The sequence below is a fragment of the Argentina silus genome, assembly GCF_951799395.1.
Source record: "Argentina silus genome assembly, chromosome: X".
NCBI classification, from domain to species: Eukaryota; Metazoa; Chordata; class Actinopteri; order Argentiniformes; family Argentinidae; genus Argentina; species Argentina silus.
The window spans coordinates 29,237,017-29,256,500 of NC_139653.1; the positions used below are offsets into that span (position 1 = coordinate 29,237,017).

Below are 19,484 nucleotides of genomic sequence, written 5' to 3' on the forward strand. Positions count from 1 at the left end.
GGTCCATAAGGAGTCCATCTAAGAAACCATGGAGAGACTCAGTCCAAATGTATTGACATTTTCTATTTAGATACTGTATATAGTTTTATAGTGTGCAAAAGCAATATGCAAATAATCAGTGTTGTATCAAGACTGGGTTGATTATCACAAACAATTAGTAAGCACTTAAAAAAATATAATGCCTAAACATGACTACCACACTACTGGTGATATGCTGTATGACTGCACTAAATAAAAACACCTTTGTACAGGTGGAGGACAGGCTCATTGTAATGCATGGAATAGAATGACAAATGGTATCAAACACATGTTTAATACCATTTGTCATTCCATTCCATGCATTACCTTGAACCTGTCATCCGATTTCTACCTCCACCAGCCAAATTCCAATTATGGTTGGTACAGCTGAAATATGGTTATGTAAATATCATCAAGCATGTATAAAAGCTGCCATTGGACGTTAGTGACAGAGACCTTTTTTGTATGCATATGAAAGCAACCTCTATTCTAAATTCATCATAATAAATCTGGTCAGAGGGACGGGGGATTAGACATTTATTGGTGTAAAATGACAAAACACCACTCAAACAACAGAACAGCCAAATAGTGTATTCCATGTCTCCTGCATTGATCATTGTGTCTGGCCAACAGGGGTCAAAGGTTGTGGCAGTGGGTGTGTTCCTTTCAGCTACCCAGCACACCAGGTTTTCAATTGAGGACCAAGGGTATGGTGGAAAAACTGGTGCACTGAACACTACTACTGAGAATGGACTGGTTAGGTGTACCTTTCACAATCTTGTGTTAAAGTATGTGTACATATATTAAAGAAAATCTTAAATGAATCAAATAAATGCACTTGACTAAACATTCATATTTCCATTTCTGATTAAGACTTATGAGTGAAACTGCTGTTTACTGCCACTTCTGGGGTGCTTTAGACAGAATGTGCTTCAAATGAGTGCTCATCAACTGTTGGCTCCTAAGTCAATTCTTTGACTACTTTGATTTGTCTTCAACAGGACCACATTTTACTAAAATCCAAGTGAATGGTATAAATCATACAAAATTGTATCATCCACACCCTGGTAAAATTCCTTATTTACAACCCATCTTGAAAGGTATGTTTGAGAACCTAATTCATATTTTTGTTTGATCAGTTATTAATAACACAAAATTAAACGATCATGTTATGTAGTACCACGGTTTTTACACCAATACAAAGCTTTGGTTAATTTACTGTAAATGCATGCTGCAGGCATCATAACATAACTGAGTTAATTCCACAAACTTCTGTTGATGCGTTTTTCCATGGGAGATTAACCTCAAGAGCTGACATTTTCAGACTGGAAAAAGTAAAGGGCTGTCCAAATGTCTTCTAAACATTTTCTTAAGTGTTAAGTCTGTAAAAAAAAATGGGTAATGTAAGCAAGAATTCTCTATCAGAGTGTCTTGGAATACCGCCGTCTGACAGAATCTCTGTAAAACTGAAAGATCTTCTCGGATGCTTTCTGACTGACTGCTATACATTGCTGGAGCTGTGTGATGACAAAGAGGGACACCATTAGTATCTTAAAGATTAATGCCATGTGATATTACAATAGCCTATAGCAACATGAAAGAAAGAGGCCATTTGGGCCAGTTTACAATAGACAAACATCTAGAGACAAACACCACTCCTCTTGCTTGAAAAGAATAAGAGCATTCTTTTGTCATACATGCACTTCCAACTACATCATTAAAAATATGACCTTTTCAATTTCTAAAAAAAAAACATGGATGCTTACTGACCTCATGAACTGTAAAAGATCCTTTGGTCGATGACATCATCACTCTGTGCTCTTTACTGTCAATAGCAAAGGTCATCAAAGCTCGACATTCCTAGGAAAATAAAAACTTCTGGTAAAAAGTATATAATATATATAGGTTTATGCTCAAATAGGCATATTCACAATCAATATGCCACAAGTGAAGATATTGCTGATAGAAAGGTAATGAACAGAAATATATATATATATATATATATATATATATATATATATATATATATATATATATATATATATATATATATATATATATATATATATATAAATAAAACGTGGAATAAAGTGTGCACACAAATGTGAAGCAGGTACATTTTCTGACTATACAATGTCTTTCTGCTAACAATAGGATCCTTTATTTACCCTCTCCTGAGCTGCAGTGGGGTCAGTGATGATTTGGCCCTCTGTGTCAATGGCACAAGTCACGCCACAGAACAGGCAGCTCATAGGCAGCCCTGCATCCATTAGCGCCATGCACGCAGCGTTCAGGAAGCATGACAAGAGCTGGCACCTGGATAAGGAACAGCACTGACAGAGAGTTGGGTGTTCACCCACTCTGCCCAGAGTGAGAGAACTGGTGATGCAATTTCACTTCTTCGTGTTCTAACATTATACCAAAACAATATTATCCTTAATGTTGTGAATCATTCAGAACACAGAATGGTGCCGCTGTCTCGCATCAACTTTTGAGGTCTTACATTAGGGTTGGGCGGTAACAATTTTTTCATACATTTATACCGTCCTCAAATTTTATCCGGTATCACCGCGTAAAATTTAAAAATAACGTCACGTGGGGCTGGGAGCCGTCTTTGCGCCATATATTTAATATACAGTGCAAAACTTAATTATTTGTGGTGACTGCTATACCGTATGACATTTAGCCTAAACAATCATTCAAACTTTACATCCCGATCACAGTTTGACAAACTAAACTAAACAGTTGGACAGCATAATATGATAGCTTAATAAGAAGCATCACACTGCAATCATAATAATATAACTTGTCTCATGTCCTGTCATATAGCCTTTAGGCTATCACTTGTCTATAAAATGGCCTCCATTGATTTAGTCACCCTAATTTTGGCTATCCTTAAAATGTAAATGTTGAACAGATTATGATAGAGACATGTGGTTTACCCATTGGTCAAAAAATGCACTTTTGATTCAACACCCTACAGAGAGCTATAGGGCACAGGTCAATATGTACTAAGTGCTTGCACTGTTTTTTCCAATAGCAGATGAAATGCCCAAAACAAAGCTAATCATGAATAAGATTACTTTTATGTCTCTTTTCTTCTAAAGTTTTAGCCAACCTTTTTGGTCTACCAGCAAAATTGATGCAAACACTTCGCAAATATAGCCCATGGACTAACAAGGAAAAGAAAAATGTTTTATTCAACAAAAGGATACTGAACCATCATCATGAACCACCTGAAGGATGAGTGTGAGGGAGGAACGTGGATGAAGTGTGGAGAGAAGAGATGCCTCACATGTTTCCCGCACACACTGCTCCCGTGCACGCTCTCTGACGCCTAAAACAAGGTTGAAACATAGCCCCTTAGTGCCCCAATTATGAAAATATTCTTTGTTTGAGATATACAGTTAGCACAGGACAATAATATTTGTGTCATACTACCACCTTGTGGTGATAATTGGCTTATCGTATTTAGCTAAGGCATCCCTGCAGAATACACTGTAAATTAGCCTATTCTGGGATATGAGAACAGAAACCGTTTTAAAAACTGTACAGAAGTCGAAGCCTTCTTGTCTCCCCCCACAATAGTTTGGGGGCACAGCATATATAGGTACTCATACCGGAGGCTTTCAAATCCCAGAGATCTTAAGCCACTCTGCTCTACTGGGGTACGGAAGTCAAGTTTCCCCTTTGACCCTCACTACAAATAGCTTACCGGTGCCACTTTCGACTGCTAACGTTTATTGAAACATAAAAATGACTTCATGAGTGCGAGGTGTCATCAATAGTTAACAGTCATCCCCTGCATCAGTTAAAAGACGATTGGAAAACCCCATTGGAAACCGCACTTCCGTACCCCAGTAAAACGTTGCGCCGTTAGTATGTATCGACAGACAGTCGGAATCTTCGCCATAAAAATAACCGCGCCAAGACACAGTTTGTAATAAAATACTTCTTTCACTGACTGTTGGTCAGGTGGTTTTCCCATTTGAATGCCATCAAACTTGCCAATTTATCTTGCAAAGTAATTTAATAGCAAGTAAAGGGTGTTAGCGAGCTAACGTTGACAAAATCCAGAGTTGGAGCTAAAGTTAGCTCGCTTCGTATTATACCCCTGGTGGAGTAGTTGAAAAGTGCGTTTATTTTTTGCAAGGCCCATTTGGCTAGCATGCCTTGATCAAAAGGGCAACCACACGACGAACCGTCAAAAGCTTAGAGTTAAAGTATGACAAACAATTCCTCACTCACTTGGTAATCCCACTTTGGGCTGTATCACCACCTCCAAGGTTGCTCGGTCATAGATTTCCTTGCTGACTTTTACCTCCGCTGGTCCGTACACCCCAGCCAACACACTGGAGTCTCCTTCAAAAAGACACCGAAACATGGGCGATGGAAAATAAAATGTTGTATTGTGTGGTATGTATTATACAAAGTGGATGTAGTCCACACGAGGGACAAATAACTCGTGAGTTCAGCTTTGCTGGTTGCTGCACGGGTTAGTGTGACTCACTCAAGATACCAGCTTGTGCAGTGACTTACTTAGCAAGCTACATTTAATTTACGCTGCTTAGTTTCAACGACAAATGTTCAAACAAACCTTGAATGAACGACGACGAACCGTCAGGTCGTGATAGTAAATTCTGTTCGCAGCCAAATTCCCTTAGTGTAGGGCTTGATGATACACAAACCTCCATCGTGTTATCAAAACTTAAACTTGTGTCGCAAATGTATGTCGTGTACATTTATGAACGCTCAATAATGACGACATTAGTTTAGTGCTAAAAGCGATGCAGAGATAGTAGGGATTGGCCCAGCTGTGTTCTCTGAGCTCCACCTACTTCCGATCAATGTAAATATATGTAAATGAAAATTTCTTCAAAATAAGAGCGTCCAAGTTCAACTTTATTTAGCATTTATACATGGCAACTATGGATCAAGGAACCACAAACAAGATGCTCTTTATCTTAACAAATATATATCAGTCATCACCATATAATATTTGTTATAGTATTGCCCCAGAAGGGTTTGTAATTGTTTGTTGTTATATCCTAATTACTCTGATGAAATAGTATTGCCCCAGAATAATGGACTGTACAAAACAATTTTTTAAAGATGTCAATGCATGTCTGGTACCACTACTCAGCAATACTTCTAGAATATGGATCAGGTGAGTTTGAGTCTAAAGTGATGTCTTAGCAAATGTTGATGGCTCTTTACTCTGGCCATACACCTCAAAGTGCCCTATCTGCACTGTGTAGGACACATAATGAATATACATATAATAAACACTTGCTAAGACATCATTCTAGACTTAAACTGATGATATGCATTCTCGAATTGTTTCTCAGAAGAGTGGTACCAGAGATTATTTGAAATCTTTGAAAAATAGTTTTGCACAGTCCATTATGTTTGTCCTACGCAGTGCAGACATTTGAAAAATAGTTCTGTACAGTCCAGTTAATACAAATGTAATAGGCATGTGCAAAATTACATGTAATTGCACCAATATGCACGTTTTAAAGATCAATATTACTTGTGTATAATAGTATATAGTTTCTATTGGGTAATTTGTCCCTATTTCGACAAAAATAAAATAAAATATTGTGATCGCATCACTTTCCATTCATGTTTTAACTCGTGCTTTTGTTTTGAAGCCGCGAAAACGGCGAAAACAAACCCGAAAGTCATAATGGAGATGGAGCTTATTGGAGTTCAGAGATCACAGATGCATGAGCCGGGCTTCAAAACTGAGTCTAAATCGTTTATAAAACGCCTACACTATTTGTTGGTATCGCTAGTGCATATATTCCGAACGACAAACCTTGTACCTGTCAGCCGTTTTCGGCTTAATACTTAGTACAATTACTTAGTATTTGGTACAATCAGAACTCCGCTACGTGTAGCGCGTGCGGAGACTCAGCAACGGAGCGACGCAGCCTCAAGGGAAATGTAGTTCACTAGAGCTCTTCACCGGTGACTAACTCCTAGGCATGGGCCGGACTCCAATATTGTAAAGTTCATCGATCCTTGGCGATTTCTTGAAGTCCTACAAAATGTGTTGGCGTCGCTAGTTGTGCACATAATCCTAATAATGTATATTGTCATTATCTGTCTGCTTGGGCATTTTCGTCTTAGTACTTTGATGGTACAATCAGAACTCAGGTACTTTACGCCGTGGAAAAAGTAGCCAATAGCATGCCTGGAACCTGAATGAAGACGTAAAAAATGTTAACGAGCCCATCTGTTTGATACATGATAAATCTTTGGAGTGCACTTGAATTATGAAATGTCATCGTTGCGGTGTAAGAGGCTTTGTCAAGCCTGTTTTTATCGTCAAACATTGTAATGATCGGAGAAATTGGCTAGCAGATAACCTACATCGTAAGGGCTATGGCTATAGTTTCTAAATGATGTGCATAAACTTGACTGTTCAAAGACACAACTAAACCACACAATGTGCATGACAATTTTCATTTTTAACGATGGCATCAGTGTTTGAACCTCTATTTTGGTGAATAGGGTTTACCCACCTTTTATGCTAAGTCTGTTATTTGCATTAGGGTTTTCCAACCTATTCAATCCATGGTGTTAAGGGTTTGACCACCTGTTTTCTTTTTACTACTACATCCCTGGATGGGATTATATATCTATTCCAACAGTTTATCCTTTCAAGTACAGTAGCAGTTAATGATAAGAATCAGCCAAGCACCTCAAATCAATCAATTATTGTCCCAGTAGGGAAATACATTATTCAGCCAGGAGTTGATACAAGACAAGTTGATACATAATAAAATACGTAATTCTAAAAACATTTAGGCAGCATGTGGGGTGAGGTGCTACCATATTTTAAGGAGCTTTGGGTTGATAACCTGGTACTTAAAGTATGAGACTCAAGGAGGCAGGGTAAAGGTCCAGACATAAGTCTTAATTCACATAAGGTTAAATAAAGCATATCATAGATGAACTCAAGCTTTCACTAGCACTTACGTCAAACAGTTCAAAATAAAGGTGGCCAAAGAAACAGCCACATGCTACCTCAGTCCCGTCCAACCTGTGTGGCTGCAGCAGCTACTAAAAGAATGGTGAGTGGTAGGGGCAATAACTTTGATTGATAATCAATCTCAGCTGTGCCCATCTAACCAGCATATGCCCCTAAAATGGATGGGCTTGTAATGTGGGGAGGGACATCAAAATATACATACATTTATACATACACTGACACAGTTCACATCACAACTGTAATAAATACACAACTGACAATTATTTAAATTAGATCTGTACAAGAACATTTATGGCGTGTATCTGTCAGAAAAAAAGGGTGAAATGACTGCAGGTTTGTAGTAGGGATGTGTTTTCTCAGGGGCAGGTCTAACCCGAGTGTATCTCACAACTGTACGTTTGTGGGGTCCTGAGGCTCCCCTACTGTGGCTGCCGAGGAAATTGACTCCTAGGGCACAATGTCATCCTACTAGGTCTTAATGTTATTCAATTCCCGTTGCAATACCTCATTGTTAACTTGAAAGACTTGTGTATACATTGTGATCAGAAGATTACTTTAAAGTAGTATGGAAGTAGGGGACTTCAGATTCACAATGAGGTATTGTAATCGGTATTCGAATACGACCTTGTGCCGTAGAAGTCAATCCCCTCAGCAGCCACAATAAAGGAGCTTCGGACCCCACATACATACAGTTGTGAGGTCTGCTCTGTCTAGGGCAGATCCAGCTTCAAGTCCATATTGGTGAACAGGGCCAGATCTCTGGAAGCAGGGCTGAGTTGCTCCCCTCATCAAGGGAAGCCAGATGAGAGGGTAGAGAATTGTATTAACCAACTGAAAGCAATATGGCATAGCATAGCATTTCAGGTGAGAAGTTAGATGAACGTCCTAGCAGTATATAACTGTGGCAACATAACTACTCTACTAGTATAGAGGCAGAGCACCTTGAGGGAGCTCTACCAGCCTCTTGCCAAGGCTATAGGTATGATGTTAATGTTATTGTTCTGACACAACTACCATTATATGTTACCATTTAATTTAATAGTTACCATCTATTACCATTATCTGTTATAAGATAATGTGACAGTAAGAATGAGACAGATGGTCCTAGCCTGATGAGAAACAGATGACAGGTATTTATATGCATGTACAAATAAATATATTATCATTTTGTCTCATTCCAATGTTGTACAGGTGGTTCACATTGATTGAATATTAAAGATACATATTGCCCATATATATATGGCTGTAGCCAGCTGCATCAATCCTAAATTCAAACCTGATATATTTTACAACTTGCATCAATTATATCATCGTTTAACTAAAAAATATTCGGATTAATCAAAACACCATACGTACCTGTTATTACACTTGTTCATGATTGTCACTCTTCCACTTAATCTGACCGAAGGTATGTTTATACCTCTCTGCGATGAGTGCCTTGTCTCTCAGTTGGAAATATTGTGATTGGCAGACTCAAGGTCACGAGATGGTAGCACGAGTTTGGGATTGGTTTACTATTTAGTAATGCCCTCCGTTTGCCTGATTGACGAGCAAACTGTTTAAAGTTGTTGTGCAAGAACTGACATTGCCAACAAACGAAAACTGACACTGTTTAAGGCTATAACATGTTATTGGCCCGGGAGCGTGATTTTGAACCAATCCCTTATAATAGAGGTTGGAAATCCAGCTAATGAGGAACAGAAGACAGACGTGCGCTTCTGGTGCCGAAAATAAAAGGGGTGGAGCAAATTTAGCTCTTTATTGTTCTTCACGGAACGCAAAGATGGCGACGCTCAGAGATATAAAGAAAATGTATGCGATCTGCTTTCATGCAATTCGTCAAACTACAGGATTGAAAGCATCAAGGCTTCTTCAGCAGAGATCGTTCAGAGTCAATGTGAGTTTACATATTGTCCACCTTTTATATTTGAAAATGTTGCTTGACATCTAGCCCTCGCTTCCATATTGGGGTCTGATTAATCCATGGTGCGAAATGTTCTATACAACGGTCATTGTTATTCAAGTGAAACATTGTATTGGGTGTTATAATCAATTATGTATGTGTATGTTTGTAATGCAACTCTCGGCAAGCTAGATGCATCCCCTGTAGAATATTTATTTAAGTTTCTTTCCATGGAACTGGATTGCTTCAATCAATTTCAGCAATTAGACCTACCCCAAACTAAAAGGTCCTTTTTATTTAATTACCTCTGTTTTTAGTGGGTTTGCATAGCTACAATGCAAATGCAAAGCAATCCCAATGCGCTATTAGCTACTGTACTTGTAAGCTATGCATATTTTTATTATGCATTTCAATTGTAGCTAGCTAGCGCTCCTAGGCCCATACTTGCATCCTGATTGGTCGATTGTGGGGGGTGTGTATACATCACTGTTGATTGGCAAATCGCACGTTATTGTAATGACACAGCAACGATGCACAGGAGCTTGTCACAGAATGTCTCCAATTCCGCGTGATCTTGCTTTCAAAAGCTATGGTTTGTTTTAAACCGCACATACCTGATCTCTAAAGCACCAGTAGAAAGGACAGTAGCTCATAAGGGCTGGAACAGCATACCAATTTCCAATTACTTCTTGGTGCAATATTAGCTTGTACTGTACAGTGACCTTGATTGGTGTGGGGTTGGGGTTTGTGACTGAGATAATTAGACTAAGTAAATACTGTGCCACTAACGTTTTGCTACCTGTCTGTCAGGCAGTTCACCGGCAGCAGCCTTTTGACTCGTCTGCAGACAAGCCTCAGTTCCCTGGAGCTTCGGCAGAGTTTGTTGATCACCTGGAGTTCATCCAGCCCAACGTGATCTCTGGGATCCCAGTGTACAGAGTGATGGACAGGCAGGGCCAGATCATCAACTCCTCAGAAGACCCACAGGTACAGTGTGCACTGCCCTCCCCTGCTGTCCTAGGACCATTGTACTATCTGTCCTCATGCCAACACACTGTAGCAAGGCTTTACTTATAGGCTGTATCTTTTTGATTTGCTTATGATACTGTCTTGTTGATTTTCTTACACTTGTATTCATTCCAGCTCTCCAAGGAAACTGTGTTGAACTTTTATCAGAAGATGACTTTGCTCAACACAATGGACCGCATTCTGTATGAATCTCAGAGGCAGGTAAAGGCTTAGCATCCTGAGTCAGCTGATGTTTGGTTTGAAGATGGCATTCTATGACTACATGCCAGACAAGAGAAATGTGCAAGAGCTAATGAGATCTGTGTTGCAGGGTCGAATCTCATTCTACATGACCAACTATGGTGAAGAGGGGACACATATTGGCAGTGCTGCAGCTCTTGATCCAAATGACTTGGTCTTTGGCCAGTACAGAGAAGCTGGTAGGGATTAAAGGAACTTTGTTGAGAGGATACATTCTACATCTGTATACAATTGTAAATGCTACTAAGTGTTCGCTAACAAGTGTCTTCCATGTGTTTTGGGTTCATTAAGTACTAACAAACACTTTTTTGCCATGCCATAGGAGTGCTTATGTATCGCGGTTTTCCACTGGATTTGTTCATGGCACAGTGCTACGCCAATGCGGATGACCTTGGGAAGGGGCGGCAGATGCCTGTCCACTACGGCAGCAAAGACCTCAACTTTATCACTATTTCTTCTCCTCTGGCGACACAGATTCCACAGGGTGAGCCTCTGTTTCATGATTTGTCCCGTACCCATTCCTCTATGTGCTTACTCCTGTATACTTACTCCCATTTGTCTGTGTATTAGCGGCTGGGGCAGCGTATGCAGCAAAGAGGGAGAACTTAAATCGTGCTGTAATCTGTTACTTCGGAGAGGGAGCAGCTAGCGAAGGGGATGCCCATGCTGGGTTCAACTTCTCTGCCACCCTAGAATGCCCACTCATATTCTTCTGTCGCAACAATGGCTATGCCATCTCCACCCCCACAAACGAGCAGTACAGAGGGGATGGAATAGGTAAGAAGCCACTCTTTTGTCCTTCCCTTCCTCTCAAATTGTCTGTTTCAGTGCTGTGTTAAGACATACACTTTCTCATTCCTCAGCTGCACGTGGTCCAGGTTATGGCATGATGTCTATCCGTGTAGATGGCAATGACGTTTTTGCTGTGTACAATGCTACAAAGGAAGCTCGTCGCAGAGCTGTGGCTGAGAATCAGCCCTTCCTCATTGAGGCCATGACCTACAGGTATGCTATCTATCAATTCGGACTTTATTTATTCCAACCACCATAACCTAACCTTATCTGTAGGTTTTATCTGAAAAGATTAATAACTCACGTAGGCCTAAACACAGTTGTTTTTAATTGAGTAATTTTCTTTTTTCATTTCAAAGAGCATTACCTCCTTGTAAGAATGGTATAGCATGACATGACCCTCTTGACCCCTCTGACTTTCATTACTGATATTATTATCCTCCTCTCCTCAGAATTGGTCACCACAGCACCAGTGATGACAGCTCTGCCTACCGCTCTGTAGATGAGGTGAACTACTGGGACAAGCAGGATCACCCCATCTCACGCCTGCGGCACTACATGAACGCCCACAGCTGGTGGAGTGAGGAGGATGAGAGGACCTGGAGGAAGCAGTCACGCAAGATGGTTATGGAGGCCTTTGAGAAAGCTGAGAAGCGCCTGAAACCTCATCCTGACCTGCTCTTCTCTGATGTGTATGAAGAGATGACGCCTAACCTGAACAAGCAGAAGGAGGCCATGTGGAGGCATGTGCAGCAATATAAGGAACACTATCCACTTGACCTCTTCGCCAAGTAACCACTCCATTGTTACACTGGAACAGGACAGGGTGCAGATGACCGACAAGGAAGGAGGCGAGAGGCTGAGATTAGGATGGACTGTTGCTCACAATGCATTCTACTGTATTCAGAAAATTTATAGTTGAAATAATCTGAAATTCATCACATTCTGCACAATAGGTGGTGTGAGGAAAGTAATGATTGTTTTCATTCTGCCACTAGAGCCCTCTGGCTTTTGTGCCTTGAATTTGAGTATCTGACTAAAAATTTACATTTGCTCAAATATATTTTTTGTATACTTCTCCTCAGCTTCCTTGCTACTAGGATATTGTAGAGGGGAGAGCATAAAGAGCTTCTATAAGCACATTGAAAGGGTGCATATTGAAAACAAGGTCTATAGACGGAGCAAAACTATGTTGTGCCGTGAGTAGAAACAATAAGCCTGCAACAAAGATCAAGGCACTCCTTTTTTGCTAAAAGCCTTTATTTAGATTGGCTTACCACCACTTGCTACTAGGATATCTGCGGATTTATGCACAAAGTAATCATATTTTGGGACCATATAAATGGTGGACTGACGAGAAATATACAAAACAATAGAGTAATATTCCACTTTGGTGGAAAGTGGCGTTTGAGATGGTCTGTATTGCAGTTGGGGTGCGCAGCACAGTAGATTTCTGTATCATATTCATGATGCATTAACTAACATGTTAAACACTTATCCAAGCATTGTGAGATCTGATTAGCCCTACTGTAATGTAGTATCTCAAAACACACACAGGCAGCTGCAGCCTCTAACTACCGGTATTCTGTAGACAGTCGTTCTTTTGTGACCCCCACCTGTAGTATTGATCAGGATTTTCTAGTTTGTCATGCTCAACATTGTGGTGAGGAAGAAGAAGAAGAATTAAAAAAATCTTCATATGAGTCATCAGCAGTTATGAATACTTCTCTCAAAGCATCTCTCTGTGTGGTTTCAAATAGGAAAAGTGAACATAACCACAATCTGTTTAGTTCCCATAATATTGATTTGTCATGAGGCAGGCCAACACTTTTTCTCCCACCCAATTCCTCCCTTTTGAGCAGATATTATATTATATAGACTTGTGCTGTTTTATCCTTTTGATTATAGCGTTTTTCTATCCATTGTTTGTTACCCCAGTGTATGGCAGAGGTTTTGTGTGATTTTTCTTTTTGATGTTGGAATAGGGTTTGTCCTTTTTAAGTTACAACCGAAATGTGGGTGTAAAGGTTGTCATTACTGTATTAACACTAGGACAGATGATTTGGATCATTTGAGAAAACTACTCTGAGGTTTTGTGAGATACTTGGTGTCAATAAAAATTCTATGCAGACAACATTTGTTTGACAGTATATACTATATGTAGAGTCTGACAGTATCCGAGGCCGATATTGGCCTTTGAAAGAAATATCTGTAGTGGCACATATTCCTCTGACAATGCACCAATACAACACCAAAGATTTGCGTCAGCCTCGCATCCTGAAATTGTAGTTGGGTTTTTACAGAGCAACCCAAAAATCTATTTTTGTCGGGCCCTAACTATGTGTCCTGATAACATCTACTACTTATGAAGATTGAACAAATGAAACTTTAAGTCCCAATTGTAAAGTTTGAACATCTGATATGTGATTGCAGAGTTGACGCAATTAATATTTTTGTTTTTATTAATTTACCAAAAAGGATACAATTTATAACAAAATTGTATTTTATTATGAATTATCTGAAATCTTATCAGAGACTGCTAAACATGTACTTCTTGAAAACTGTTTATTCTGTGAGAAGTCAAATCACAAGCAAACATCTGGATTGTCAATCATCTTTATATTTAAAAGTGCCATTTAAATCCAGTATATCAATACAGACAAAGGGTCTGGAGGTTTTACTTCATTACAAATTCTGTAACAGTTCCATTCAATTGACAGGTGTGTTGTGGTAAATGTCCCTGAGTGTATGAAGACACATCAGCATGTTAGCAGGGGGCTGTGCATACCCCTCCACAGCCGCTTTATCTGCTGAGGGCTTCGCTGATGAACCAGGAGCAGGTCTTTATGCGCACAGACATTTGCACGATCCTGCTTCTGAATGTCAAAGGTCTGGAAGCCTTTATGTGTCTCCGGAGATATTCCCAGTGCCTGAAAGCACATCCCAGTGTAGACATCATCTATGGGGAAGAAGGGGATGAACTGCGAGATGCTGTGTAGGGGCTGCAGCAAGGCCCCTGAGAAAAGGTATCCACCTCCACCAGCATAAGCAGGGTAAGGCCCATCATAGAAGGTCAGAGGGACATAGTATTTGCTTTTAGGGTCCCGGAGGGGACTAGCTGTGGCAATGACTTGTCCAACATAGATCTTTAAGGCCTTAGCAGACTCCAGAGACTGCAGGTAGCTGAGTGTAGCTTGTGTATTAGCAAATATATCGTCGTCCCCTTTGAAAATGAAAGAGACATGTGGACAGTGCTTCAACGCCCATCTGTAGAACATATGCTCTTTCAGTGTCAAATTGAAAAAGGAGTCGTGGAAATCCCACTGGAGCAGGTCACTAAAGTGCTGTGCCTCGAATGACAGCAACTGTTCAAGATTAGGATCATCCACTAATGAGCTACCTAGGAGGAATACCGTGCGCACTCTCAACCCACCTTGATACAACCCTTCCCTGCCCCATGTTTCCCGCACCACCTGTCTCTGCTCAAAGTTTCTTGGTGTTGACTTGATAGCAAAGAGGAGGAAGGTCTGGCCACCCCCCTCCCCTGAGCTGCACTTGGTTGGTTGGTCAATCAGAATCAGAGGATCTCTGAACTCCATGCCTAGCAAGAAGTCCTGATGTAATTCTGGGTAGGAGCTGAAGTCATGTATGTTCATCTTCAGCAGCTCAAGATTCACTTCTCTGTTAACCTTGTTATATTCTGCTAAATATTTCCCTTGGTCCAGATGCTTTAGTCGGGAGTGCAGTATTCGGTTCCAATATGCAGTGTTCTGAGGAATGGCCTGCCTCAAGCTGGCTGAGACAAAAGCAGTCTCAATACCATCCTGCACATCAGGAAGTGACACTGCTGACACTGCTGAGACACTGTGAAGCTGAGGAATTGTATTGATGCCATTTGCTGTGAGGATGGGTTTGGCTGGGATGTCCTCTTGTAAAGCTCTGTGAGTATGAGGCATCAGTATGTTGATGAAAGAGTAAAAGATGGGGACAAGGCTGCCAAGGAGGACCATAGCAATGAGGGCTTGTATGCGTCTCATCCTCTGGCTCACAGTTGAAACTAAGGGACTGATACTGTGAGTGATACTGTTCCGTGGGCAGGTTTCTAGAATGAGTCCATGCCTTCAGAAAAGCAGTTCCTGAAAGATGATGTTATATTCCGGTCCTGATTGTGTTCGTCCAGTTTCCATATAACCTCGGATGTGGCTATTGACAATAAAGAAAACAGAAAAGTTATCTAGGTAGTATTCCTTTGGTGAAAACAATTTCAATTTCAAGTTCATTTTATTTTATTTCATTCACAGAGATTATTTGATGTCCGAATTGTGTGATGAATACATAGACTAAAAGACTAAAACAATGTGATGGGTTCCCAGAAACAGATTAAGTACAAAAGGAGTGATGAGTTTCATTTCTGATCTAGGTACAACAAGGAAGTGGATTGCAGAATGATTTTACTTCTGCTTCACTTCTCTTGTTTTCAAGTGGTTGGTTGAGTTGATTCAAATCTTTTAAAAACGTACCTTTCGACCAGTTGTTGACAAGTCAAATAATACGGTGAAATCCTTGAAATTGAATCAAATAAGCACTAGGAGTCCGTGTACCTTGCGCGCATTACATTTGATCGGAATTTAAGACAGGTTGATGCGGGTATATAGGTGTGGGCGGTGTTAACACTGTATAGCCTGCCCACGACACTTGTCATTGACATAAGCAAATCCATCATTTCACGCCCCAAAAGTCCCCTCATTTCACAACAGAGAGGTGGGGCTAGATTAGAGAGAGGCGTTATCAGATTTCAAAGAGATTGACTGATATTATAACTTCCTTTAAAGTGGCGCAAATCTGCTCAAATGTGTGTGTGTGTTATGAGAAGTGAACACGCAACTCGCATCTTTCAAATTTGAAGCACAATGAAAGAGGTACAGTGGGCAGGAGTTTAATAGGTGCACACCGACATTTCAGCGCGATACACCTAAATCCCGCCACTGCACGAATTTCACAGTGTGACAGCGCGGACAAACAACCACCATCGGATTATTTTTAACTCCTTGAAAGTGTTTTTGTCAATTATTTTGATCGCTTGTGAGCTCACACGTAATGTGATACATTGTGAATTTTAATCGCTACATTGGGAACGGAGGATGATCGAAGATATACCTTCGTAAGAGCCAAACGAGGCAGTTTTAAGTACACCATGTTTTGAAGCTAATATACAGTATCAAGGACAGGAAAAGATGTGAGGGGGCTACAGTGAGGGAGGTGCTGCAATGTTGCAAGGGGGATGGAGGGGGGGCTGTGTTGCATATCACATGTTAAACAAGCAATTCTGGTTACTTTTGACAGGAGAATAAGGTTGTTGTTAGTTTGAGTGAAAAGCATGAAATGATCGGATCTCAGGTTTATGACACAAGGCCTATAAACAGCTCTGATAAGCGTTGCATATATATTTGGCTATTTGTCCCGACCCCCCCCCCCCCCCCCCCGACACACACACACACACACATACACACACAGCGTGCTCACAAAGCAAAGACTGTTTAACACTTTAACACTAACATTAACACTTACTCACTCCCACTCTGCTCAAATACTTGGGGGAAGGGACGTGCTGTAGGAAGTCTATTTCACAACAACGAATAATACAACATGCAAAGTCATGCAGTATGTGGCTGCTATGAAAGTGAACTGTGTGAGCGGGTGATTTGAGTTGGGTGAATGACAGAATATGAATGACAGTCATCCAATGTGCTGTAATAGAAATACCGCCATGCTCATAAAAAGATCTTGAACAGCACCAGCGGTCAATAACCGTCCTCCATAATATTTATATTCCATTCATATTCCATTCGTTATATGCAACACAGCCCCCCTTCACCCCCCTCACTGTAACCCCCTTACATTTTTTCGGATATCCAATACAGGCAAAATTGAAGATCAAGTTAAACTACTGTATACAAGCTAGACCAACCTTTTTAGCCTACCGAGGCTATGACAAAGAGAATGGTTTGCCTTATCAGATAGATTGGTAAAATCAAGTTTATTATAGCAGCTCATGAATTGCAGAGAGGAAGAGTGGAAATGGTTGAAATACCAGGTTATTTTTAACGAGGACCAAGCAATGTGACCAACTCCTACCTATTCATACCATCATCACGCGTTCTCTCAGCGCAGAGAAACGGGGAAATGTTGTTACGGTTCCCCCTCCCAACCAACCCTCTGGCACCACCTCGAGGCCGCGGCGGTCATCACTGGAGCGTCTTCCCAGTCGACAGCGCACCTGTTCCCTATCGCCTATCAGCGCACCTGCTACCCATCACCAATCACCTGCCTATAAGAACCCTGCCCGATCTTCTCTCCAGTGCCAGATCGTACTGCGTCCCACGGTAACCCTTTGAGTATTCCTTACGCTTCTAGCCCTAGATTACCTCTCTCGAGTATCCTGTGTTTGTTTGTGTTGTCACCGCGTTCCCTTGTGTCCACATCCAGATACCCCGTCCTCCCTGGTGTTTCCCCTCGTCGACCCTTCCACGGACCTAGCCCCCTCCCCGACTACTGGACCTCCCGGCTTCCCGAACCTCTGCTCACCTGCCTGCCGAACCCTGGACCGACCCACGACCACTCTATCGGATTACTCTCCCCTACCCCTTTCCCTTTATTATTATTATTATTATTAGTAGTAGTAGTAGTAGTATTATTAATATTATTATTAAATACGCCTTCGGGCTAATCCTACCCCTGAGCGCCGTCTTTTGGTTCCGCCGACGTTCATAGTGTAACAAATGTTTTAGCAAAGTCTGACATGAATAAGTATAAGTCGGTTCTAATAATGTAACGTATTGATTACAGATGAAGTTAGGAATTTTCATGAGAGACAGCAGTAAGTATGTTGGGTTTCAATGGGATTGAGACAGGATAGAAAAGTAGCCTACAGTTGTTATCATTAAAACCGGTGCGAACAACCACATTTTCAGCAAGGACAGCCTTCTCTCGTTCACACAATGTAATAATAATAATGATGCATTTATTTTGTATCATGTATCGCTTTTGAGGAATCGTTTGAAGAGGGAGGGCGTGCTGGATACATTGTTTGTAAAAATAAAAATAATGTTTGGAAACGATCAAGAAAAGGATTACCCTCCCCTATCAACCAAAGAGTATATCCTAAAATTAAACGTTCAAATCCTGGCTGGCTCGGGAACTTGTAGTTTCAACAATAAAACAATTACAAAAACACTCTCGCTCCAGTCACACTGGGTTTTAGGTTTTGACTAAAGTCTGTGAATGGAAACGCGCCGAAAGCGACATTTGTGGACACAGGTCTATTTGCTACAATTCTCATAGAGAACAACTATCACAACTATTTGTTAAAACGTGGAAGAAATAAAACAATATAGTCTTGTTTTGTGGACACATTATTTATCATAATGCCATTGCCTATTTGGGAGGAGCGCACCGGCATACAAAAAAATGCACGCCTGGTTTTGGACACGCTCTGCTGTATCCCCCTCCCATTCTCGAACACTCATTGTAATGTCAAAGATTAGCCTCCCCATCAATCATACATCAGCCGTAACTTTGACTGAAGTCTGTGAATAGAGACACGCCAAAAGTGATATTTGTTTAGCTCGGAGCTAATTACACAGGTCTGTTTGCTACAGCTGCAAGCTGACATAATCGCTTGCTTGTATGACATACTATGGAATGTATAGGAAGCTTTCTCTTCTATAAGTACTGTGCCCTTTTCTTTGTTCTTTGACTCTGGTTTACTCTGGTTATCTCTTAGAGAGAGACACTATTGTATTGAAACTTATTATTAATCATTGTTATTAGATGTGTACATGTCTTCATTCACTGAATTTTGGAGTTCGATACCCAACCGAATTTATTAGGAAGACATTATTATTTTCCTCCACACTACCCTTGTAACTATACCTCAACTGCTCTGCTTTGATCATTTCATATTAACAATCAAGCAAGCGATTGCAAATGTCGACGTTAGCTATGTTATTATGATGAGTACAACCTAATATTTGACACACATCACGTGTCCAATACAATGTATGGACAAATCAGAAAACATGATTTGTCAGCAGTATAACATTTTGTCAGCAGTATAACATGTTAATGTTTTGAAATACAAACCTGTCAGTGATTTCTTTACTGATACAAGTGGCGAATACCGGTGTCTTGGGCTGAATACATTTGTCGGATATCCAATACAGGCAACATTTATGATAAAGCGATACAAGCTAGACCAACTTTTTTTAGCCTGCCGAGGCTATGACCCAAAACGCAGCGCACAGTGCAGACGCATATGGCACCATTCTCTTTTCAAATCATCCTTCACAGCTCTTATCACCTCCTTAAGGTTAAGCTACTATATACAAGTTAGACAAGTTAGACAAGTTTGTACATACTGTATACAAAACACAGCGCGTTTGAAACAACTCATACAGCAAGCTGCAGTACAGTACTCTTGCAATGTAAACATATTCATCACGC

The 19,484-nt window shown here is 40.6% G+C and overlaps 3 protein-coding genes across 4 annotated transcripts; 1 reads left to right on the forward strand and 2 right to left on the reverse strand.

The window, feature by feature from the left end:
• Positions 1 to 538: 538 nt before the first annotated feature.
• On the reverse strand, positions 539 to 4,736 carry exosc5 (exosome component 5). The gene is made up of 6 exons (XM_083696018.1): positions 4,616 to 4,736; positions 4,267 to 4,380; positions 3,234 to 3,355; positions 2,187 to 2,327; positions 1,789 to 1,878; positions 539 to 1,535 (listed from the first exon to the last, which is right to left on the reverse strand). The coding sequence occupies exons 1-6, from the start codon at positions 4,710 to 4,712 to the stop codon at positions 1,440 to 1,442; spliced, it is 660 nt and encodes a 219-aa protein (XP_083552144.1). The 5' UTR covers positions 4,713 to 4,736; the 3' UTR covers positions 539 to 1,439.
• A 4,001-nt stretch (positions 4,737 to 8,737) lies between these two features.
• Positions 8,738 to 13,116, forward strand: bckdha (branched chain keto acid dehydrogenase E1 subunit alpha). Its single transcript, XM_083696029.1, has 8 exons — positions 8,738 to 8,915; positions 9,732 to 9,908; positions 10,065 to 10,151; positions 10,261 to 10,369; positions 10,513 to 10,674; positions 10,761 to 10,967; positions 11,054 to 11,195; positions 11,435 to 13,116. The coding sequence occupies exons 1-8, from the start codon at positions 8,802 to 8,804 to the stop codon at positions 11,775 to 11,777; spliced, it is 1,341 nt and encodes a 446-aa protein (XP_083552155.1). The 5' UTR covers positions 8,738 to 8,801; the 3' UTR covers positions 11,778 to 13,116.
• A 405-nt stretch (positions 13,117 to 13,521) lies between these two features.
• On the reverse strand, positions 13,522 to 19,248 carry b3gnt2l (UDP-GlcNAc:betaGal beta-1,3-N-acetylglucosaminyltransferase 2, like). 2 transcript variants are annotated; one of them, XM_083694808.1, is made up of 2 exons: positions 19,125 to 19,248; positions 13,522 to 15,185 (listed from the first exon to the last, which is right to left on the reverse strand). In XM_083694808.1, the coding sequence occupies exon 2, from the start codon at positions 15,017 to 15,019 to the stop codon at positions 13,742 to 13,744; it is 1,278 nt and encodes a 425-aa protein (XP_083550934.1). In that variant the 5' UTR covers positions 15,020 to 15,185; positions 19,125 to 19,248; the 3' UTR covers positions 13,522 to 13,741. The 2 variants fall into 2 exon arrangements, with proteins under 2 accessions (XP_083550934.1, XP_083550933.1); XM_083694807.1 differs by lacking the exon at positions 19,125 to 19,248 and adding an exon at positions 15,503 to 15,620.
• Positions 19,249 to 19,484: the final 236 nt, after the last annotated feature.